Source organism: Anomalospiza imberbis, chromosome 37 (genome assembly GCF_031753505.1).
Source record: "Anomalospiza imberbis isolate Cuckoo-Finch-1a 21T00152 chromosome 37, ASM3175350v1, whole genome shotgun sequence".
In the NCBI taxonomy this organism is placed as follows: Eukaryota; Metazoa; Chordata; class Aves; order Passeriformes; family Viduidae; genus Anomalospiza; species Anomalospiza imberbis.
The window spans coordinates 646,318-667,570 of NC_089717.1; the positions used below are offsets into that span (position 1 = coordinate 646,318).

The following is a 21,253-nucleotide window of genomic DNA, read 5'->3' on the forward strand; positions in this document are numbered from 1 at the left end:
TGGTTACTGGGGGTTATTGGTGCTTACTGGTGCTTACTGGTGCTTACTGGTGCTTACTGGGGGTTACTGGTGCTTACTGGTGCTTACTGGGGGTTACTGGTGCTTACTGGGGGTTACTGGTGCTTGCTGGGGGTTACTGGTGCTTGCTGGTGCTTGCTGGGGGTTACTGGGAGAGGGGGATGGTGTAACTGGTGCTTACTGGTGCTTACTGGTGGTTACTGGTGCTTACTGGGGGTTACTGGTGGTTACTGGTGCTTACTGGGGGTTACTGGTGCTTGCTGGGGGTTACTGGTGGTTACTGGGAGAGGGGGATGGTGTAACTGGTGCTTACTGGTCCGCACTGGTCCGCGCTGGTGCGGGGCCGCCGGCTCAGCCGTTCCGTGGGTCTGGGGGGGGGTTGGGGTCCCCCCGAGGTTTTTGGGGGTCCCGGAGGGGCTGGGGGACCCCTGGAATTCCCGGGGGGAATTTGGGGACCCCTCCTAAAACCCCCCAGAACCCCCAAAAATCCCCAAATCCCCCAAACCCCCAGGATCCCCAAATTCCAGCAAAAGCCCCAGAACCCCCCAAAATCCCCCAAATCCCCAGAAGCCCCCAAATCCCCCAAAATCCCCCAAATCCCAAAACCCCCAAACCCCGGGAGTGTGGGACACAGGTCAGCCCTGCCAACGCCTGCGGGGGGCACCCTGGATTTGGGGGGGCACCCAGGCCTTGCCCATCCCCCCCCCCCCCAGCACCCCCTCACCCCTCCCCCACCCATTTTTGGGGTCCCGGGTGGATTTTTGGGGTCCCGGGGGGGATTTTGGGGTGTCTCGGATACCAGGCCTACCCCGCCCGTGGCTGCTGGGGGGGCACTGGGATTTGGGGGGGCACCTTGGGCTTGGGGGGGCACCCAGGGTTTTGGGGGGCACCCAGGTGTTCGGGGCGGTCCTGGGGGTCCCCGGGGTGCTCTGGGACCCCCCCCCAAAATTTTGGGGTCCCCCCCAGTCCCTTAACGAGCCCCCCCCCGGCCCGGGGATGCACCGGCGGTTCCCGGTGGGGGCTGGGGGGTGCGGGGGATCCCGCCGTGCCCGGGGGGGGTCCCGGGTGTTCCCAACCCCCCCCCCGGAAGATTCGGGGACCCCCCCCAGGAATTTCGGGACCCCCCCCCGAAGGCCCGGCCCGCGCCGTGGGCTGCGGTTGCCGGAGCAACGCGGGATGCGGGAGGAGGATGCGGGCGGGCAGCGCCCGCGGGGGGGGCGGCCCGGGCGGGGGGGGGGGCGGCCAGATGTGACCCCCCCGCGCCCCCCAGATGTGCGCGGAGCCCCCCTGGGCCGCGGGCCCTACGCCCCCTCCCCCTACGAGCGCCCACCCTGGAACCCCCGGTTCTGCATCATCTCCGGCAACCAGCTGCTGATGCTCGATGAGGAGGAGGTGAGCGCGGCGCGGGGGGGGGCGCGGGGGTGGGGGGGGGGCCCGGGGGGGCCCCCCGAAAACGCTGAGCCCCCCCACCCCCCCCCGCAATCCCGGGGACCCCCCCAGATCCACCCGCTGCTCATCCGGGACCGGCGGGGCGAGCCGTGCCGGAGCAAGCTGCTGCGGAGAACCGTCAGCGTGCCGGTGGAGGGGCGCCCGCACCCCGAGCACGGTAACGGGGGACGGGGGGGCTCGGGGCCGCCGGGGGGGCTCGGGGGCTCGGGGGGGCTCGGGGGACTCGGGGGACTCGGGGGGGTTCGGGGTCCCCCCGCCCCCCCCGCCCCCCCCGCGGGTTCGGGGTGGGGGCGGCGGCGCCGGGGTGGGGGGGAAGGGGCGGGTTTGACACCCCCCGGGAGCCATGGTGACATCCCATAATGCTCGCAGAGGCGCTGCGCTGCCTGGCGACCGTCGCCATGGAGACGGGGACACGGGCCTGCCCCCACCCCCCCAAAATTCCTTCCCCCCCCCCCCCCCCACAGCCCAGGGAGGCCCCGGCGGCGCCGCCCCCCGGGAGGGGGAGGGGACCCGGGGGGGACAGAGGGGACAGCGGGGGTGGCACCGCCCCTCCCCCACCCGCGGGCTTGGGGGGAACAGGGAAAATTGGGGCTGCCGGAAATGGGGGAGGGGACACAGGGGACACAGGGGACACAGGGGACAGGGACAGCCACGTTATTGGGGACAGTGCCACCAGTGCCAGGGGACACCGGTGCCAGCCGTGCTATTGGGGTCAGGGGACAGCGGTGCCACCTCTCTTACTGGGGACAGCAGTGCCACCCTCATGGCTGGGGACAGGGACAGGGCCACCGGTGTCATCAGCGGTGCCAAGGGACACCGGTGCCACCGCTGTCACCTCCCTGGTGCCACCCCCACTGTCCCCACCCTGCTGCCACCCTCCCAGTGCCACCAGTGCCACCCCCACTGCTGGGACAGGGACACCAGTGCCACCCCGTCACTGCCACCGCTGTCACCCCGCTGCCACCTTCCCAGTGCCACCCCTGCTGTCACCAGTGCCACCAGTGCCATTGTGGACAGGGGACGCCAGTGCCACCAGTGCCATTGTCACCATTGTCACCATCCAGGGCCACCGCTGCTGCCATCCTCTGCTGCTGTCACCGCTGTCACCGCTGCCACCATCCACTGTCACCAGTGCCACCATCACCAGTGCCAGCAATGCCACCAGTGCCATTGTCACCGCTGTCACCATCCGCTGCCACCAATGCCACCATCACCAATGTCACCAGTGCCACCAGTGCCACCAGTGCCATTGTCACCGCTGTCACCATCCGCTGCCATAAATGTCACCACTGCCACCATCACCGGTGTCACCAGTGCCCCCAGTGCCATTGTCACCGCTGTCACCATCCGCTGCCATAAATGTCACCACTGCCACCATCACCGGTGTCACCAGTGCCCCCAGTGCCACCACCAGTGGTGCTACCGCTGTCACCCCCAGTGGCCCCACTGCCAACACTGTCCCCAGTGTCACCACTGCCACCGGTCACCCCAGCGTGTCCCAGCGCCACCATCCCCAACATCCCCGGTGCCACCGGTGTGAACCGGTGTCACCATCCCTCGTGTATCCCAGTGTGTCCCATTGTCACCATCCCCAGTGCCACCAGTGTTACTGGTCTCCATCCCCTCTGTGCCCGGTGTCCCCAGTGCCACCATCCCCAGCGTCCCCAGTGTCACCAGTGCCACCATCCCCAGTGGCCCCAGTCTGTCCCAGTGCCACCATCCCCAGTATCACCGGTGCCACCATCCCCAGTGGCCCCAGTCTGTCCCAGTGCCACCATCCCCAGCGTTCCCAGTGTCACCAGTGCCACCATCCCCAGTGGCCCCAGTCTGTCCCAGTGCCACCATCCCCAGTATGTCCCAGGGTCCCCATCCCCACCATCCCCAGTGGCCCCAGTCTGTCCCAGTGCCACCATCCCCAGCGTCCCCAGTGTCACCGGTGCCACCATCCCCAGCGGCCCCAGTCTGTCCCAGTGCCACCATCCCCAGTGTCCCCAGTGCCACCATCCCCAGTGTCCCCAGTGCCACCATCCCCGGTGTCCCCAGTGCCACCAGTGCCACCATCCCATTCTGTCCCAGTGTCCCCAGTGTCCCCCGTCACCTCCCAGTTCCCCCCAGTTGCCCCCAGTTCCCCTCCCCCCCCCCTTTTTTTCCCACGGCCCTCTGGCCCCGCCCCTTTCCCACGCCCCCGCCGCGGGCGTGGCCTCCGCACGGGGTGGGCGTGGCCTCCCCGTTTCGGGGCGTGGCCTCCCCGCATTATGGGCGCGCCCCCGACGCGGTGGGCGTGGCCAGGGGACGCTGGGCGTGGCCCCCGACGCGGTGGGCGTGGTTTGAGCGCGGTGGGCGGGGCCTCCCCAGCGCGGGGCGGCGGCGGCGGCGCCGGGTGAGTGAGGGGGGGGCGAGTGTGAGTGAGGGGGGGCGAGTGTGCAAAGGGGGGGAGGGGCGAGTGTGCAAAGGGGGGGAGGGGCCGGGCCGGGCCCCTCGGAGCGCGGGGAGGGGGAGGGGGGTGGGGGAGGGGCAGCGGGGGCGGCGCGCGGAGCCGCGAGCGGGGAGAGGGGGAGGGGAGAGGAGGGGGAGTGAGTGTGCAAAAAGGGGGGGGGGAGGGGAGGAAGTGTGCAACGGTGGGGAGGGGGAGGGGAGAGGGACAGGAGAGTGTGCGGGGGGGCTCCGCTGAGTGTGCAAGGCCGGGGGGGCTGGGGTCAGTGCAGGGCCTGGGGGGGCTCAGGTGAGTGTGCAAGGCCGGGGGGGGGTCACAGCGAGCGTGCAAGGCCCAGGTGCGTGTGTGCCCCCCCAGGTGTGTGAGGGAGTGAGTGAGTGAGCGAGCCCCCCAGGTGAGCGTGTGCCCCCCCAGGTGAGCGTGTGCCCCCCCAGGTGTGTCCGACCCCCCAGGTGTGTGCGCCCCCTCGGTGCCCCCGTGCCCACTCAGGTGCCCCCCCCGTGTGTCTGACCCCCCCAGGTGTGTGTGTGCCCCCCAGGTGTGTGTGTGCCCCCCAGGTGTGTGTGCCCCCCCCCAGGTGTGCCCGTGCCCCCCCCGGTGTCCGTGCCCCCCAGGTGTGCCCGTGCCCCCCCCGGTGTCTGACCCCCCAGGTGTCTGTGCCCCCCCCAGGTGTGCCTGTGCCCCCCCCGGTGTCTGACCCCCCCAGGTGTGCCCGTGCCCCCCCGGTGTCTGACCCCCCCAGGTGTGTCTGTGCCCCCCCCAGGTGTGCCCGTGCCCCCCCGGTGTCTGACCCCCCCAGGTGTGTCTGTGCCCCCCCCAGGTGTGCCCGTGCCCCCCCCGGTGTCTGACCCCCCCAGGTGTGTCTGTGCCCCCCCCAGGTGTGCCCGTGCCCCCCCCGGTGTCTGACCCCCCCAGGTGTGTCTGTGCCCCCCCCAGGTGTGCCCGTGCCCCCCCCGCCGCCCCCCCCGATGCCCGCGGGGGTCTCTCCGGCCCCGCCGGGGGGGCTCGGGGGGGCCCCGGGGCGGCTCTAGGACCATGTGGGGCCCCCCCGCCGCGCCCCCCCCCCAAATCCCGGGGTCCCCCTGGACCCTGCGGGGCCCCCCCGGCCCCCCGCGGCTCGGCCCCGAGGGCGGCAGCAGCACCGTGGCCGGTAGGAACGGAGTGGGGAGGGGGCTCCGAAAAGGGGAGGGGGCTCCGGACTGGGGAGGGGCCTTGAAGGGTTCAAGCAGATTTTGGCAGGGAAGAGATTTTTTGGGGGGGGGGTTTAGGGGAGTTTGGGAGATCAGAATTGAAGGGACACCGAAATTTGGGGAGGGGGCTCAGGGTTAAAGGGGATTTGGGGGCGGGGGAAGATTTTGGGGGGTTTTAGGGGGGAAAAGTTCCAGGGATCCCAAAACTGGAGGGAGGAGGAGCTCGAAATTTGGGGAGGGGGCTCGAGGGGAGGGGTCACAGGGGATTGAGGGGAGGGGGAGGATTTTGGGGCAGTTTGGGGGGGCAGAATTGAAGGGACCCCGAAATTTCGGAGGAAGGGAAATTTGGACATTTGGGAAGGGGCTGGAATTTGGGGAGGGGGCTCGGGGTTAAAGAGGATTTGGGGACGGGGGGAAGATTTTTGGGGGGGTTGAGGGGGATTTTGGGGATTTTAGGGGAGTTTGGGAGATTGGAATCAAAGCGACCCCCAAATCTGGGGAGGGGGCTCAGGGTTTCAGGGGAGTTGGGGAGGTTTAGGGGGACAGAATTGAAAGGAACCCAAAATTTGGGGAGGGGCTTCAGGGTTAAAGGGAATTTAGGGGAGGGGGAAGATTTTGGGGGGGGTTTAGGGGAGTTTGGGGGGGTGGAATTGAAAGGGCCCCCAAATTTAGGGGAGGGGGCTTGAGGTTAAAGAGGATTTGGTAGAGGGGGAAGATTTTGGGGGGGAAAGTTCCAGGGATCCCAAAACTGGGGGGAAGGAGGAGCTCAAAATTTGGGGAGGGGGCTCGGGGTTAAAGGGGATTTGGGGGCGGGGGAAGATTTTGGGAGGTTTAGGGGGCGTTGGAGGAGTTTAGGGGGATTGGAGGAGTTTTGGGGGATTTCAGGGGGACAGAATTAAAGGGAGCTCAAAATTTTGGGGAGGGGGCTCGAAATTTGGGGAGGGGATCAGAGGGAGGAGTTAAAGAGGATTTGGGGGCGGGGGAAGATTTTGGGGGGATTTGGGGGGGGTTGGGAGGTTGGGATTCAAGGGACCCCAAAATTTGGGGAGGAGGCTGAAAATTTGGGGCGGGGAAGTTTTCTGTGGGGGGGTTAAAGGGATTTGGGGGTGCAGAGTGATGGGGACCCCAAAATTGGGGGGTGGGTCCCGAAATTTGGATGGGGAGTCGGGGGTATTTGGGGGCAGGGGAAGAATTTTGGGGGAATTTTGAGGGGGATTAAAGGGGATTTAATGGGGGGAGACACCAAAATTTGGGGTGCACTAGAAAATTTGGGGGTGGGCGTGGCTGGAGGTGGGGAGCAGAGTGGGGGGAAGGGCTGAGACCCCCCCAAACTTCCCCAAATTTCCTTTTTTCACCCCTTGGCCTGGATTTTGGGGCCTCCAGAGCATTTTGGGGTGGGATTTTGGGGTCCTCACAGGTCAGGAGTGGAATTTTGGGGACCCTCCCCATTATCCTCATTTTTTGGGGTCCCCTCACCCTCCATGACCACCCCTAAAACCCCCCAAAGTGCCCCCAAAATCCCCCCAGACCCCAAATTCCCCCTTGCACCCCCTTGGGGCAGATTTTGGGACCCCCGGAGGGGCTTTGGGGGTAATTATGGAGTCTCCAGAGGCCAGGGGGGAAATTTTGGGGACCCCCACCATGATCTCCATATTTTGGGGTCTCTCACCCCCTGTGACCATCCTGAAAGCCTCCTGAGCCCCCCAAAATCCCCCCAGACCCCTAATTCCCCCTTCCATCACCCCACAGGGCAGATTTTGGGACCCCCACAGGGGTTGGGTGTGGCATTTCAGGGTCCCCTTGGGTTTTGGGGTGGGATTTTGGGGTTGCCCCCAGTTGGGGGGTGGGACCTGGGGTACCCCCGCATTTTAGGGTGGGATTTTGGGCTGGGATTTGGGGTCTCCCCGTGTTCTGGTGCGGAATTTGGGTTTCCCCTGGGTTTTGGGGTGGGACCTGGGTTCCCTCCGGGTTTTGGGGTGGATTTTTGGGTCCCCCCGGGTTTTGGGGTGGATTTTGGGGTCCCCCCGGGTTTTGGGGTGCCCTGACCCCCGTGCCCCCCATTCCCAGATTACCACGGTGGCCGCTCCCGCAGGAAGAGCGTTCCTGGGGGGAAGCAGTTCAGCATCAACATGGACGCGCCGCCCGCGCCCCCCTTCCGGCCCTCGGTGAGCGCCCGGCGCCATGGCAGCTGTGCCTGCCCGGCGCCGTGGTTGCCGTGGACCCACATCATCCGTTGCCATGGTTACCATGATCCTGCCATCATCTGTTGCCATGGTTACCATGATCCTCCCGTCATCCATTGCCATGGATACCATGGCCCCCCGTTGCCATGGTTACCATTGTCATTCACCACCTGTTGCCATGGTTACAGCGGTCCCAACATGCCCGTTGCCATGGTTACTGTTGTCACCCATCACCCGTTGCCATGGTTACCGTGGGCCCCCAGGTGCCCGTTGGCATGGGTACCATGGTCCTCACCATCTGTTGCCATGGTTACCATTGTCATCCATTTCCATGGTTACTGCGGTCCCCCATCACCGGTTGCCATGGTTACCGTTGTCACCCATCACCTGTTGCTATGGTTGCCATTTTTTCCCCTCTCCCACCCTGCTGTCTTCGTTATTTGGGATCCCAAGACACCTGTTGCCATGGTTACCCCATCACACACCACACCTGTTGCCATGGTTACCATGATTCCCACCCCTCCCATTGCCATGGTTACCGTGGTCCCCCATCTTCCATTGCTGTGGTGACTGTGGTCCCCACATGCCCGTTGCCATGGTTACCGTTGTCACCCGTCAGCTGTTGCAATGGGTACCGTGGTCCCCACATGCCCGTTGCTATGGTTACCACTGTCATCCATTGCCATGGTTACTATGGTCCCCATCATCTGTTGCCATGGTTACCGTTGTCACCCATCACCCGTTGCCATGGTAACTATGCTATTTCCCCCCCATTGTCCAGGTTATTTGGGGTGTCTGTTGCCATGGTTACTGTGGTGTTTTTTCCCCCCCCTTACCTGTTGCCATGGGTGCTGAGAGCTCTGTCAACTGTTGCCATGGTTACCCATCGCGCAGCCGTTGCCATGGTTACACTGGTACTCAGCCATTGCCATGGTGACAATGTTCCCTGTCACCCGTTGCCATGGTTACCCTGGTCCCTGTTTCCACGTTGCCATGCTTACCCATGGCACACCCGTTGCCATGGTTACCCCCCACACCCCCGTTGCCATGGTCCCAACCAGCCGTTGCCATGGTTACTGTGGTACCGCCCCATACAGCTGTTGCCAATGGTTGCTGTTGTCCCCAATCAACCGTTACCATGGTAACCGTGGCCACTATTTCCACATTGCCATGGTTACCATGGTCCCAATGCACTGGTTGCCATGGTTACCCCATCACGCACCCGTTGCCATGGTATTGGTGGTCCCCACACACCCGTTGCCATGGTTACCCCATCACGCATCTGTTGCCATGGTATTGGTGGTCCCCACACACCCGTTGCCATGGTTACCCCATCACTCATCTGTTGCCATGGTATTGGTGGTCCCCACACACCCGTTGCCATGGTTACCCCATCACACATCTGTTGCCATGGTATTGGTGGTCCCCACACACCCGTTGCCATGGTTACTGTGGTTCCCAGACAGCCGTTGCCATGCTTACCATGATCATCACTTCCGTGTTGCCGTGGTCCTGCCTGTTGCCATGGTTACCCCATGGCATGCATCCCTGTTGCCATGGTTATCGTGGTTGTGCCTGTTGCCATGGTTACTGTGACCCGTTGCCATGGTTACCATGGTTCCTGTGGTCCCCAAACTCCCGTTGCCATGGCAACTCCTCCACCTGTCACCATGGGAACCATGATGCTTGGGGTGGCTGTCACCATGGCAGCCGTGGCTCTGTGGTACCTGTTGCCACGGTAACTGGGTAATCTGGGTCCTACCTCACGTATTTCCATGGCAACCACGGTCCTGTGCGGCCTGGTGCCATGGTAACCAGGTAACGCATGTCCTGAACGACCCGTTGCCATGGTAACCGGGTCATTGCTGGTTCTGAGTGACTCGTTGCCATGGTAACGGTAACCCAGGTCCCGAGTGACCCGTTGTCATGGTAACCGTGGCGCTGCTCTGCCCAAGGTTATGGCTCATGGCCCGTTGCTATGGCAGCTGCTGCCTGTCACCATGGAAACTGTGACCCAGTGACCCCCATTGTGACCCCTCAATGACGCCCTCAGACCCCTGTGACCTCCCGGTGACCCCTGACCCCTCAGTGACCCCTTCACCCCAATGACCCTGTGGTCACTTGATGCCCCCTGACCCCTCAATGGCCCCTGATCCCCCCATGACCCCCCTGACCCTGTGACCCCTGAGTGACCCCAATGACCCCAGTGACCACCCACTGACCCCTGTAACCCCTCAGTGACCCCAGTGACCCCTCAATGACCCCTCAGTGACCCCAGTGATCACACCTGACCCCAATTACCGCTGACCCCAAGTGACCCCTTGACCCCCAATGCCCCTGTGACCCTTGGGTGACCCCTGGGTGACCCCTGGACCTCCCAGACCCCAAGGACCCCCATGACCCTTCAGTGACCTCTGACCCCAGTGTCACCAATGTCCCCTGACCCCTGGATATACCCCTGACCTCCAGTGACCCCCGTGTGACCCCTGACCCCTGGGTGACCCCTGGATATACCCCTGACCTCCAGTGACCCCCGTGTGACCCCTGACCCCTGGGTGGCCCCCTGACCCTCAGTGACCCCGTGTGACCCCGTGTGCCCCCTGTCCCCAGCAAGGCTTCCTGAGCCGCCGCCTCAAGAGCTCCATCAAGCGCACCAAGAGCCAGCCCAAGCTGGACCGGACCAGCAGCTTCCGGCAGATCCTGCCGCGCTTCCGCAGCGCCGACCACGACAGGTAACTCACCTGGGGTACACCTCATACACCTGGGTACAGCTGGGTACACCTGGGACACACCTGAGATACACCTGGGGCGCCTGGGACACACCTGGGATACACCTGGGATACACCTCATACACCTGGGACACACCTGGGATACACCTGGGATACACCTCATACACCTGGGACACACCTGGGATACACCTGGGATACACCTCATACACCTGGGACACACCTGGGATACACCTCATACACCTGGGACACACCTGGGATACACCTGGTTCACACCTCATACACCTGGGACACACCTGGGATACACCTCATACACCTGGGACACACCTGGGATACACCTCATACACCTGGGAGACACCTGGGTACACCTGGGGCACACCTCATACACCTGGGATACACCTCATACACCTGGGACACACCTGGGATACACCTCATACACCTGGGAGACACCTGGGATACACCTCATACACCTGGGAGACACCTGGGACACACCTGGGATACACCTCATACACCTGGGAGACACCTGGGTACACCTGGGGCACACCTGGGGCATTGGGTATGCACCTGGTTCACACCTGGGATACACCTGGGGCGCCTGGGACACAGCTGGGATACACCTGAGATACACCTGGGATACACCTCATACACCTGGGAGACACCTGGGTACACCTGGGGCACACCTGGGGCATTGGGTATGCACCTGGTTCACACCTGGGATACACCTGGGGCGCCTGGGACACACCTGGGATACACCTGGGACACAGCTGGGATACACCTGAGATACACCTGGGATACACCTCATACACCTGGGAGACACCTGGGTACACCTGGGGCATTGGGTATACACCTGGGATGCACCTGGGATGCACCTGACATACACCTGGGACACACCTGGGAACACCTGAAACACACCTGGGTACAGCTGGGATACACCTGGGCACATGTGGTGACACCCCTGGGGCACACCTGAGATACAGCTGGGAACACCTGGGATACACCTGGGACATTGGGGATACACCTGGGATGCACCTTGTACACCTGGGACACACCTGAGATACACCTGGGATGCACCTGAGATACACCTGGGACACACCTGAGATACACCTGGGACACACCTGGGATACACCTGGGATGCACCTGGGAACACCTGAAACACACCTGGGTACAGCTGGGATACACCTGGGCACATGTGGGGACACACCTGAGATACACCTGAGATACAGCTGGGAGCACCTGGGATACACCTGGGACATTGGGGATACACCTGGGATGCACCTGGGATGCACCTCATACACCTGGGACACACCTGAGATACACCTGGGACACACCTGGGGATACTTGGAGCATATCTGGAAACATCTAGGGATGCCTGGGGACACACCTGGACACACCTGGGAACAGAGCTGGGACAGACCTGGGGACACCACAGGGACTCCTGGAGGCACTAGGGGTCACCTGGGGACACCTGGATACACCTGGGGTCACCTGGACACACCTGGGGACACACCTAAGGGAGTTTGGTGGCACCTGGGGACACCCGGGGACACACCTGGGGACACTTGGGGTCACCTGGACACACCTGGGGACACCTGGGGATACACCTGAGGGAGTTTGGGGGCACCTGGGGACACCTGGAAACACACCTGGGACACACCTAGGAGACCTGGACACACCTGGGGACATCAGGGCACACCTGGGGACACCACGGGGGCATTTGGGGACATTTGGGGGCATTGGACCAGCAGCTCCCACAGCGCCGAGCGTGACAGGTACCGGCAACACCTGGGGACACACCTGGGGGCACCCCGGGGGCCTTTGGGGTCCCACCGTGTGGGAGCCCTGAGTTCCACCAGGAACTCCCAAAGTCCCCCAAAAATCCCCTCAAAATCCCCCCAAAATCCCAAAAAATCCCCTGAAAATCCTGCCAATCTCCCCCAAAATCTCCTCAAACTTACCCAAATCCTCTCAAATCTCCCAAAACCCCCCAAAAATCCTCTCACATCCCCACCAAATTCCCTCAAATCCCCCCAAAATCCCTTCAAATTCCCCCCAAATTCCCTCAAATCCCCCCTGAATTCCTGAAATTCCCCAAATCCCCCCGCCAGGGCCCGGCTGATACAGAGATTTAAGCAGTCGCACTCCCACAAACCTCCCCAAATCCCCCCAAATCTCCTCGAATTCCCCCCAAATCCCCCTGAAATCCCGCCAAATCCCCCCAGTCCTCCCAAAATGGCCCCAAATCCCCCAAAATTCCCCCAAATTCCCAACTCCCTCCCAGGGCCAGGCAGATGCAGAGCTTTAGGGAGTCCCACTTGGACAAACCTCCTCAAGTCCCCCCAAATTCCCGAAATTCCCCAAATCCCCTCAAATAGCCCCCCAAATTCCCCCAAATCCCCCCGAAATCCCCTCAAATGCCCCCAAATTCCCAAAATTCCAGAACCCCCCCAGGGTGCGACTGATGCAGAGCTTTAGGGAGTCCCACTCCCACAAACCACCCCAAATCCCCCCAAAATCCCCCCAAATCCCCCCAAATCCCCCCCAAATTCCTGAAATTTCAGAACCCCCCCAGGGCCCGGCTGATGCAGAGCTTTAAGGAGTCGCACTCACACAAACCTCCCCAAATCCACCCAAAATGGCCCCAAATCCCCCGCAATCCCCACAAATTCCCCCAAATCCCCTCCAGATCCCCCCAAATCCCCCCGAATTCCCGAAATTCCCGGAATCCCCCCAGGGCACGGCTGATGCAGAGCTTTAAGGAGTCGCACTCGCACGAGTCGCTGCTGAGCCCCTCGAGCGCGGCCGAGGCGCTGGAGCTGAACCTGGACGAGGATTCCATCATCAAGGCCGTGCACAGCAGCATCCTGGGCCAGGAGTTCTGCTTTGAGGTGGGCATTCCAGAACTTTCCGGGGATTCCAGAGCTTTCAGCGGATTCTGGAACTTTCCGGGGATTCTGGAGCTTTCCAGGGATCCCAGAACTTTCCAGGAATTCTGGAGCTTTCCGCGGATTCCGGAGCTTTCTGGGGATTCTGGAACTTTCCGGGGATTCCGGAGCTTTCTGCGGATTGCGGAGCTTTCCGGGGATTCCGGAGCTTTCCGGGCATTTGGGGCTTCCCCAAGCCGTGGCTCACCTGGGTGGGGGCGGTGCCCGCAGGTGACGACGGCGTCGGGCACCAAATGTTTCGCCTGTCGGTCGGCAGCCGAGAGGGACAAATGGATCGAGAACCTGCAGCGCGCCGTGAAGCCCAACAAGGTGGGGGAGGGGAGTGGGGGAGGGGCTGCTGGGTGTGGGGGAGGGGCTTCTGGTCATGGGGGTGGGCAACTGGTGGGGATGGGTGTGGACAGGGGTGTTTGTTGAGCAACTGGTGTTCAATGGTCAGGCGGTCACGGGGATGGGCAACTGGTCGTGGGGGTGGGCAACTGGTCACAGGGATGGACAACTGGTAATGGGGATGGGCAACTGGTAATGGGGATGGGCAACTGGTAATGGGGATGGGGTTGTTAATTGGTGTTTGATGGGCAACTGATTATGGGGAAAGTCAACTGGTAATGGGGTTGGGCAACTGGTCATGGAGGTGGGCAACTGGTCATGGGGATGGGCAACTGGTGGGGGTGGGGTTGTTAACTGTTGTTTGATGGGCAACTGGTCATGGGGAGAGTCAGTGGGCCATGAGGGTGGGCAACTGGTCACAGGAGAGGGCAGCTGGTGGGGATAGGGGATCGTTAACTGGTGTTCGATGGTCAGCTGGTGTTCAATGGTCACCTGGTTATGGGGATGGTCAACGGATCACGGGGATGGTCAGCTGGTGATGGTGAGCTGGTCATGCGGGGATGAACTGGTCATCAGAATGGTGAAGTGGTGGGAATGGAAATGGTCAGCTGGTGGGTTTGATCATGGTGTTGATGGTGAGCTGATGTTTGATGGTCAGCTGGTGGGGATGGTCAGATGGTGCCAATGGTTAACTGGTGTTTGATGGTAAACTGGTGGTTGACTGGTAATGGAGATGGTTAACTGCTATTGATGGTCAGCTGGTGTTTGATGGTCAGCTGGCATCAATGGTCAACTGGTGGTGGGGGTGGTTATGGTGTTTATGGTCAAGTGTGTTGATGGTCAGTTGGTGTTGATGGTTAACTGGTGGGGATGAAGATGGTCACCTGGTGTTGATGTCAGCTGGGATAAGGACGGTCGAGCAGTGGTGATGAGCCCAGTCAACTGGTGTTGACGGTCACCTGTGCTTGATGGTCAACTGGTGGGGATGAGAACGGTCAAGTGGTGTTGGTGGCCATCTGGTGGGAATGGGGATGGTCCGTTGGTGTTGATGTCAGCCAGGCTAGGGACGGTCAAGCAACAGTGATGAGCCTGGTCACCGGGTGTTGATGGTCATCTGGGTGGTCAGTTGGAGGGGATGTTGATGGTCAGCTGATATTGATGGTCAATTGGTGATGAGGTGGTCACGATGTTGATGGTCATCTGGTGTCAATGGTCAGGTGGTGTTGATGCCATCTGGGCTAAGGATGCCCAAGCCATGGCAATGAGCCTGGTCAGCTGGTGTTGATGGTCAGCTGGTGTTGAGGGTGTTCATGATGTTGATGATCAGCTGGTGGGGATGAGGATGGTTGAGCAATGGGGATGAGTGTGGTCAGCTGGTGTCAATGGTCAGCTGGTGTAGATGGTCAACTGGTGAGTATGGGGATGGTCAGCCAGTGTTGATGGTCAGCTGGGGTGGATGGTCAGTGGGTGCTGATGGTCAGTGGCTGTTGATGGCCAGCTGGTGTTAACAATCACCTGGTAGCAGTGGGGATGGTCACCTGGTATTGGGGGTCACCTGGTGTTGAGGGTGACCTGGTGTTAATGGTCACCTGCTGTTAATGATCACCTGGTGGCAGTGGGCATGGTCACCTGGCATTGATGCCAACCGGGCTAGGGACAGCCCGGCCTCAATTCCAAGCTCCTCCGTGGGCGTTGCCGCTCCCCCGGTGCCCTGACCACGAGGCACCTGCGGGCGCTGACCCCCGCCCCGCCCCGCAGGACAACAGCCGGCGCGTGGACAACGTGCTGAAGCTGTGGGTGATCGAGGCGCGCGACCTGCCGCCCAAGAAGCGCTACTACTGCGAGCTGTGCCTGGACGACATGCTGTACGCGCGCACCACCAGCAAGGCCCGCACCGACAACGTCTTCTGGGGCGAGCACTTCGAGTTCAACAACCTGCCGGCCGTGCGCACCATCCGCCTGCACCTCTACAAGGACACCGACAAGAAGAGGAAGAAGGACAAGAGCAACTACGTGGGCATGGTGAGCATCCCCATCGCCAGCGTCACCGGGCGCCACTTCGCCGAGCAGTGGTACCCCCTGAGCCAGCCCAGCGGCAGCAAGAGCAAGGCCGGGTGCCCGGCGCTGCGGGTCAAGAGCCGCTTCCAGACCATGAGCATCCTGCCCATGGAGCTCTACAAGGAGTTTGCCGAGTACGTCACCAACAACTACCGCATGCTCTGTGCCGTGCTGGAGCCGGTGCTCAGCGTCAAGAGCAAGGAGGAGGTGGCCTGCGCGCTGGTGCACATCCTGCAGAGCACCGGCAAGGCCAAGGTGGGACCTGCGGGTGGAACGGTGGGATTTTGGGAGGTTGGGGTGGTGGGATGGATGGATGGATGATGGATGATGGATGGATGGATGATGGATGGATGACGGATGGATGGATGGATGGATGAATGGATGATGGATGGATGGATTGATGGATGATGGATGGATAGATGGATGGATGGATGGATGATGGATGGATGGATGGATGGATGGATGACGGATGGATGGATGGATGGATGAATGGATGATGGATGGATGGATTGATGGATGATGGATGGATAGATGGATGGATGGATGGATGATGGATGGATGGATGGATGGATGGATGATGGAGATGGGACAGAGGGACGTCTGGCACTGAGCCACACTGACGGTCACGCGCAGGACTTCCTGTCGGACATGGCCATGACGGAGGTGGATCGTTTCATGGACCGGGAGCATCTGATCTTCCGGGAGAACACCTTGGCCACCAAAGCCATCGAGGAGTACCTGAAGCTCATCGGCCAGAAATACCTCAAGGACGCCATTGGTGAGCTCCAGCAGCACCAGGGGTTGCCGGTGGGGGCGTGGTCTCATTGGTAGGGGTCTGGTGGGGTGGGTGGTCCCACTCACAGCCATGAGACGTTTGGGTGGTTCCTTCTCGTGGCCACGTGATCATTGGGTAGTCCCCACTTACGGCCATGACATGGTTGGGTGGCTCCTTCCTGTGGTCATGAGATCCTTGAGTGGTCCCCACTCATGGCTATGATGTCATTGGATGGTGCCCACTCACAGCCAAGTTCCATCACCACCATCATGAGATCGTTGGATTGTCCCTTCTCATGGCCATCACGTGGTTGGGTGGTCCGTACTCATGGTTATGACATTGTTTGGGGTCCCACTCATGACCAGATTCCATCACCACCATCATGAGATGGTTGGGTGGTCCCTTCTCACATCCATGAGATATTTGGCTGGTCTCTCCCATGGCCGTGACATGATTGGGCAGGCTCTTGTTGTGGTCATGAGATGTTTGGGAGGTCCCTCCTCACAGCCTGGTTCTATCACCATCATCATGAGATTGTTGGGTTGTCCCTTCTCATGGCCATGAGATCATTGGGTGGTCTCTTCATGGCCACGTTCCCGATCAGATGGTTCTGGGGTGATTGAATGGTCCCTACTCACAATCAAGTTCCATCACCTTCATCAATGAGATGGTTGGGTGGTCTCTTCTTGTGGCCATAAGACATTTGCATGGTCCCTGCTCATGGTCCTGACATGTCCCCTTGTTGTGGACATGAGGGGTTGAGTCATCCCCACTCATAGCCAGGTTCCATCACCACCACTGTGAGATTGTTGGGTCGTTCCTTCTCATGGCCATGAGATCATTGGGTGGTTCCAGGTTCCATTCCCATCATCATCATCAGATCTTGGGTGGTCCCCACTCATGGCCAGGTTCTGTCACCACCATCATGAAATTATCAGGTGGTCACTTTTCATGGCTATGACAGGGTTGGGTCCCTTCTTGTGGTCATGACATGGTCGGGTGGTCCCCACTCATGGCCAGGTTCCATCACCACCATCATGAGATTGTTGGGTGGCCCCCACTCAGGGCCATGAAATCATTGGGTGGTCCCTTCTTGTGACTATGAGATCATTGGGTAGTCGGCTCTCATGGCCATGACATGGTTGGGTGGTCCCTGTCATGGCCATTAGATCATTGGATTGTCCCCAGTCATGGCCAGGTTCCATCACCACCATCATGAGATCATTGGGTGGCCCCTTCTCACATCCATGACACAGTTGGCTGGTCCCCAACTCATGGTCATGTTCCATCACCACCATCATGAGATCTTTGGGTGGTCCCTTCTCACATCCATGACACGGCTGGGTCCCTTCTCCCCCTGCCCCTCGGTGTCCCCGTGCGTGTCCCCGCATCCCCGTGCCCTCGCCGTGACGCAGGCGAGTTCATCCGGGCGCTCTACGAGTCGGAGGAGAACTGCGAGGTGGACCCCATGAAGTGCTCGGCCTCCACCCTGGCCGACCACCAGGCCAACCTGCGCATGTGCTGCGAGCTGGCACTCTGCAAGGTGGTCAACTCCCACTGGTGAGTGTGGGGACGTGGCAGGACGGCCCGGGAAAGGCCCTGGGGTCTGTGTCCTGCCGTGTCCCACCGTGTCCCGCCGTGCCCTGCCGGCAGCGTGTTCCCGCGGGAGCTGAAGGAGGTGTTCGCCTCGTGGCGGCTGCGCTGCGCCGAGCGCGGGCGCGAGGACATCGCCGACCGCCTGATCAGCGCCTCGCTCTTCCTGCGCTTCCTGTGCCCCGCCGTGATGTCCCCCAGCCTCTTCGGCCTCATGCAGGAGTACCCCGACGAGCAGACGGCGCGGACACTGACCCTCATCGCCAAGGTCATCCAGAACTTGGCCAACTTCACCAAGTGAGGGAAGCAACGGCGGGAGGGACGGGGGGAGGGGTCTGGGGCGGGGTCAGGGAGGGGTGGGGAGGGATGGAGATGGATGGATGGATGGATGGATGGATGATGGACGGATGGATGGATGATGGATGATGGATGGATGGATGATGGATGGATGATGGATGGATGGATGGATGGATGATGGATGAATGATGGATGGATGGATGGATGGATGATGGATGAATGATGGATGGATGGATGGATGGATGGATGGATGGAGGGATGGATGGATGATGGATGGATGTATGGATGATGGATGATGGTTGATGGATGGATGGATGGATGGATGCATGATGGATGGATGGATGATGGATGGATGGATGGATGGATGGATAGATGATGGATGATGGATGGATGATGGATGACAGATGATGGATGATGATGGAGGATGGAAGGATGGATGATGACAATGGATGAAGGATGATGATGGATGACACATGATGGTGGATTATGATTGATCATGGACAAAAATGGATGAGAACAGATGATGATGGATGATGGATAACCCCCTTCCCACCCTTCCCCACCCCTCACCTGCCACCTCCACCTTCACACTGGAGACACCCCTCACCTGCTGGGGCCCACCTGCCGGCCCTGCCCTCACCTGCTGGGGTTGTCCCTGCCCACCTGGTGGCCCCACCCTTACGTGGCGCACCTGTGGCAGGTTCGGGAGCAAGGAGGAGTACATGGCATTCATGAACGAGTTCCTGGAGCTGGAGTGGGCCAGCATGCAGCAGTTCCTGTACGAGATCTCCAACCTGGACACGCTGACCAACAGCACCAGCTTCGAGGGCTACATCGACCTGGGCCGCGAGCTGTCCACACTGCACGCGCTGCTCTGGGAGGTCATGAGCCAGCTCAGCAAGGTACCGCACCTGGGCACCGCTCACCTGTGTGGCCACACCCTCACCTGTGCAGCCATGGCCTCACCTGGGGGGTGGTCATGGGCAGGGTGAGCCCCCAGCCTCCGCAGGTGTCCCCACACCATGGGAGCTTCCTGGGGTCCCCCCAGGTGAGGTCCCAGGGGTCCCACCTGCCCAGGTGAGCTCCCCAGGTGTGCCCAGGTGTGCTGAGCGCCCCCCGCAGGAGGTGCTGCTGAAGCTGGGCCCTGTCACAGTAATTGGGGTCCACCCATGTGCAGTCACCCCTAGATGAGGTCCCAGGTGCTCCCAGGTGTGCCCAGGTGTGCCCATGTGCACTCAGGGGTGCCCAGGTGTTCCCAGGTGTGTTCAGGTGCGCTCACCTGTCCCTGCAGGAGGCATTGCTGAAGCTGGGCCCTATTGCAGTCATTGGGAGATCAATAGGGCTGCTCTAGTTGATGTTCCAGGTGTGCCCAGGTGTGCTCAGGTGTGCTCACCTGTCCCCGCAGGAGGCGCTGCTGAAGCTGGGCCCGCTGCCACGGCTGCTGACCGACATCAGCGTGGCGCTGCGCAATCCTCACCTGCAGCGGCAGCCGAGCCAGGGCGAGCGGCTGCCGCCCAAGGGGCTGGTGCTGCGCGGGCCCTCGGCCGACCTGCAGCCCTACCTCGTGCGCGACCTCAACAGGTAAGGCACCCGCACGGCCGCCTGCCACCCCCCCTCGCATCCCCTCATGTGGCCAAGGTGTCCCCCTGTCTCACCTGGGGTAGCCCCACCCACCTGCCACCCCCCATCGCGTCCCCTCGTGTGGCCAAGGTGGCCCCCATCTCACCTGGTCTCACCTGGTGGCCCTTGGTCTCACCTGCAACCCCCACCTCGTGTCCCCTTGTGTGGCCAAGGTGTCCCCTTGTCTCACCTGGTGGCTGTCGGTCTCACCTGTCACCCCTCATTGTGTCCGGTTGTGTGGCCAAGGTGTTCCCTCCATCTCATGTGGTCTCACCTGGGGTGGCCCCACCCACCTGTCACCCCCCCCGTGTTGCCATGGTGACCCCAAATACCTGCGGGACCTTCACGTCCCACCTGTGACCCCCAATGTCACTTGTTGTTGCCGAGTCTCACCTGGGGGTGTCACCTGTCCCTTTTCCGGTGCCCCCACCTGTCCCAGGTGTCCCTGGGGTGTCAGCTGGGGGTGTCACCTGTCCTGCTCCAGTGTCCCCCTGGTGTCCCTTCCATGTTCCCTTGGTGTCCCCAGGTCTCACCTGAGGGTGTCACCTGTCCCTGTCCTGGTGTCCCCACCTGTGCCAGGTGTCCCCAGGTCTCACTTGGGCCTTACCTGTCCCTCCCATGTTCCCATGGTGTCCCCAGGTCACACCTGGGTCTCACCTGTCCCTCCCATGTTCCCGTGGTGTCCCCAGGTCTCACCTGGGGGTCTCACCTGTCCCATTTCTGGTGTCCCCACCTGTCCCAGGTGTCCCTGGGGGTGTCACCTGGGGGTGTCAGCTGTCCTGCCCAGGTGTCTCCCCATGTTCCCACCTGTCCCAGATGTCCCGGGGTCTCACCTGGGAGTGTCACCTGTCCTGCCCTGGTGTCCCCAGGTCACACCTGGGTCTCACCTGTCCCTCCCATGTTCCCTTGGTGTCCCCAGGTCTCACCTGGGGGTGTCACCTGTCCCTTTTCCAGTGTCCCCACCTGTCCCAGGTGTCCCTGGGGGTGTCACCTGTCCTGCCCCAGTGTCTCCCCATGTTCCCACCTGTCCCAGGTGTCCCTGGGTCTCACCTGGGGGTATCACCTGTCCTGCCCTGGTGTCCCCCTGGTGTCCCCTGGTCTCACCTGGGGGTGTCACCTGTCCCTTTTCCAGTGACCCCACCTATCCCAGGTGTCCCCGGGGGTGTCACTTGGGGCTGTCACCTGTCCTACCCCAGTGTCCCCCTGGTGTCCCCTCACCTGTCCCAGGTGTCCCCGGGTCTCACCTGGGTCTCACCTGTCCCTGTCCCCGCAGCTCCGTGGATCTCCAGTCCTACATGGTCCGGGGGCTCAACAGGTGAGGGGAGGGGCGTGGGGTTTGGGGTTTGGGAATTGGGAATTGGGGATTTGGAATCAGGATGGGGATGGTGATTGGCAATGGGGTAGGGATGAAACTGGGATCAGGGACAGGGATGGGCACGGGGATGGGAACGTTTGGGATGGGATGGGAACATTTGGGATGGGATGGGAACGTTTGGGATGGGGACAGGAACGTTCAGGGTGGGGGTGGGACAGGCGGGGATGGGACAGGACAGGGACAGCCAAGGGATGACGATTCCAGGGATGGATCTGGGATATGGGATAGTGTCCAACCGCCCTCATCCCATATGTGTTCCCCATCCC

General features: G+C 61.6%; 2 protein-coding genes and 1 pseudogene across 16 annotated transcripts in view; 2 read left to right on the forward strand and 1 right to left on the reverse strand.

Moving 5' to 3' along the window:
* Positions 1 to 21,253, reverse strand: part of LOC137464152 (zinc finger protein 154-like) — a 450,159-nt gene that overhangs the window by 330,527 nt on the left and 98,379 nt on the right. The gene's annotated exons all lie outside the window — the stretch shown is intronic.
* Positions 1 to 21,253, forward strand: part of LOC137464123 (zinc finger protein 850-like) — a 466,862-nt pseudogene that overhangs the window by 261,755 nt on the left and 183,854 nt on the right.
* The window catches only part of SYNGAP1 (synaptic Ras GTPase activating protein 1), a 33,538-nt gene continuing 13,537 nt past the window's right edge, over positions 1,253 to 21,253 (forward strand). For 7 of the 14 annotated variants that reach the window (XR_010994071.1, XM_068175430.1, XM_068175434.1 and 4 more), the window contains exons 1-14: positions 1,253 to 1,410; positions 1,519 to 1,624; positions 7,159 to 7,256; positions 9,885 to 10,006; positions 11,659 to 11,769; positions 12,732 to 12,885; positions 13,153 to 13,251; positions 15,028 to 15,582; positions 15,961 to 16,105; positions 17,518 to 17,662; positions 17,756 to 17,992; positions 18,693 to 18,894; positions 19,398 to 19,573; positions 20,886 to 20,927. Coding sequence is in view for 13 of the 14 variants with exons in the window: in XM_068175430.1 (XP_068031531.1) it covers positions 1,393 to 1,410; positions 1,519 to 1,624; positions 7,159 to 7,256; positions 9,885 to 10,006; positions 11,659 to 11,769; positions 12,732 to 12,885; positions 13,153 to 13,251; positions 15,028 to 15,582; positions 15,961 to 16,105; positions 17,518 to 17,662; positions 17,756 to 17,992; positions 18,693 to 18,894; positions 19,398 to 19,573; positions 20,886 to 20,927 (2,210 nt within the window). In the remaining variant the exon portion in view is untranslated. Of the gene's footprint in view, positions 1,411 to 1,518; positions 1,625 to 4,954; positions 5,052 to 7,158; positions 7,257 to 9,884; positions 10,007 to 11,658; positions 11,770 to 12,731; positions 12,886 to 13,152; positions 13,252 to 15,027; positions 15,583 to 15,960; positions 16,106 to 17,517; positions 17,663 to 17,755; positions 17,993 to 18,692; positions 18,895 to 19,397; positions 19,574 to 20,885; positions 20,928 to 21,253 lie in introns of those variants that run through there. The other 7 variants (XM_068175437.1, XM_068175442.1, XM_068175436.1 and 4 more) reach the window with 3 other exon arrangements.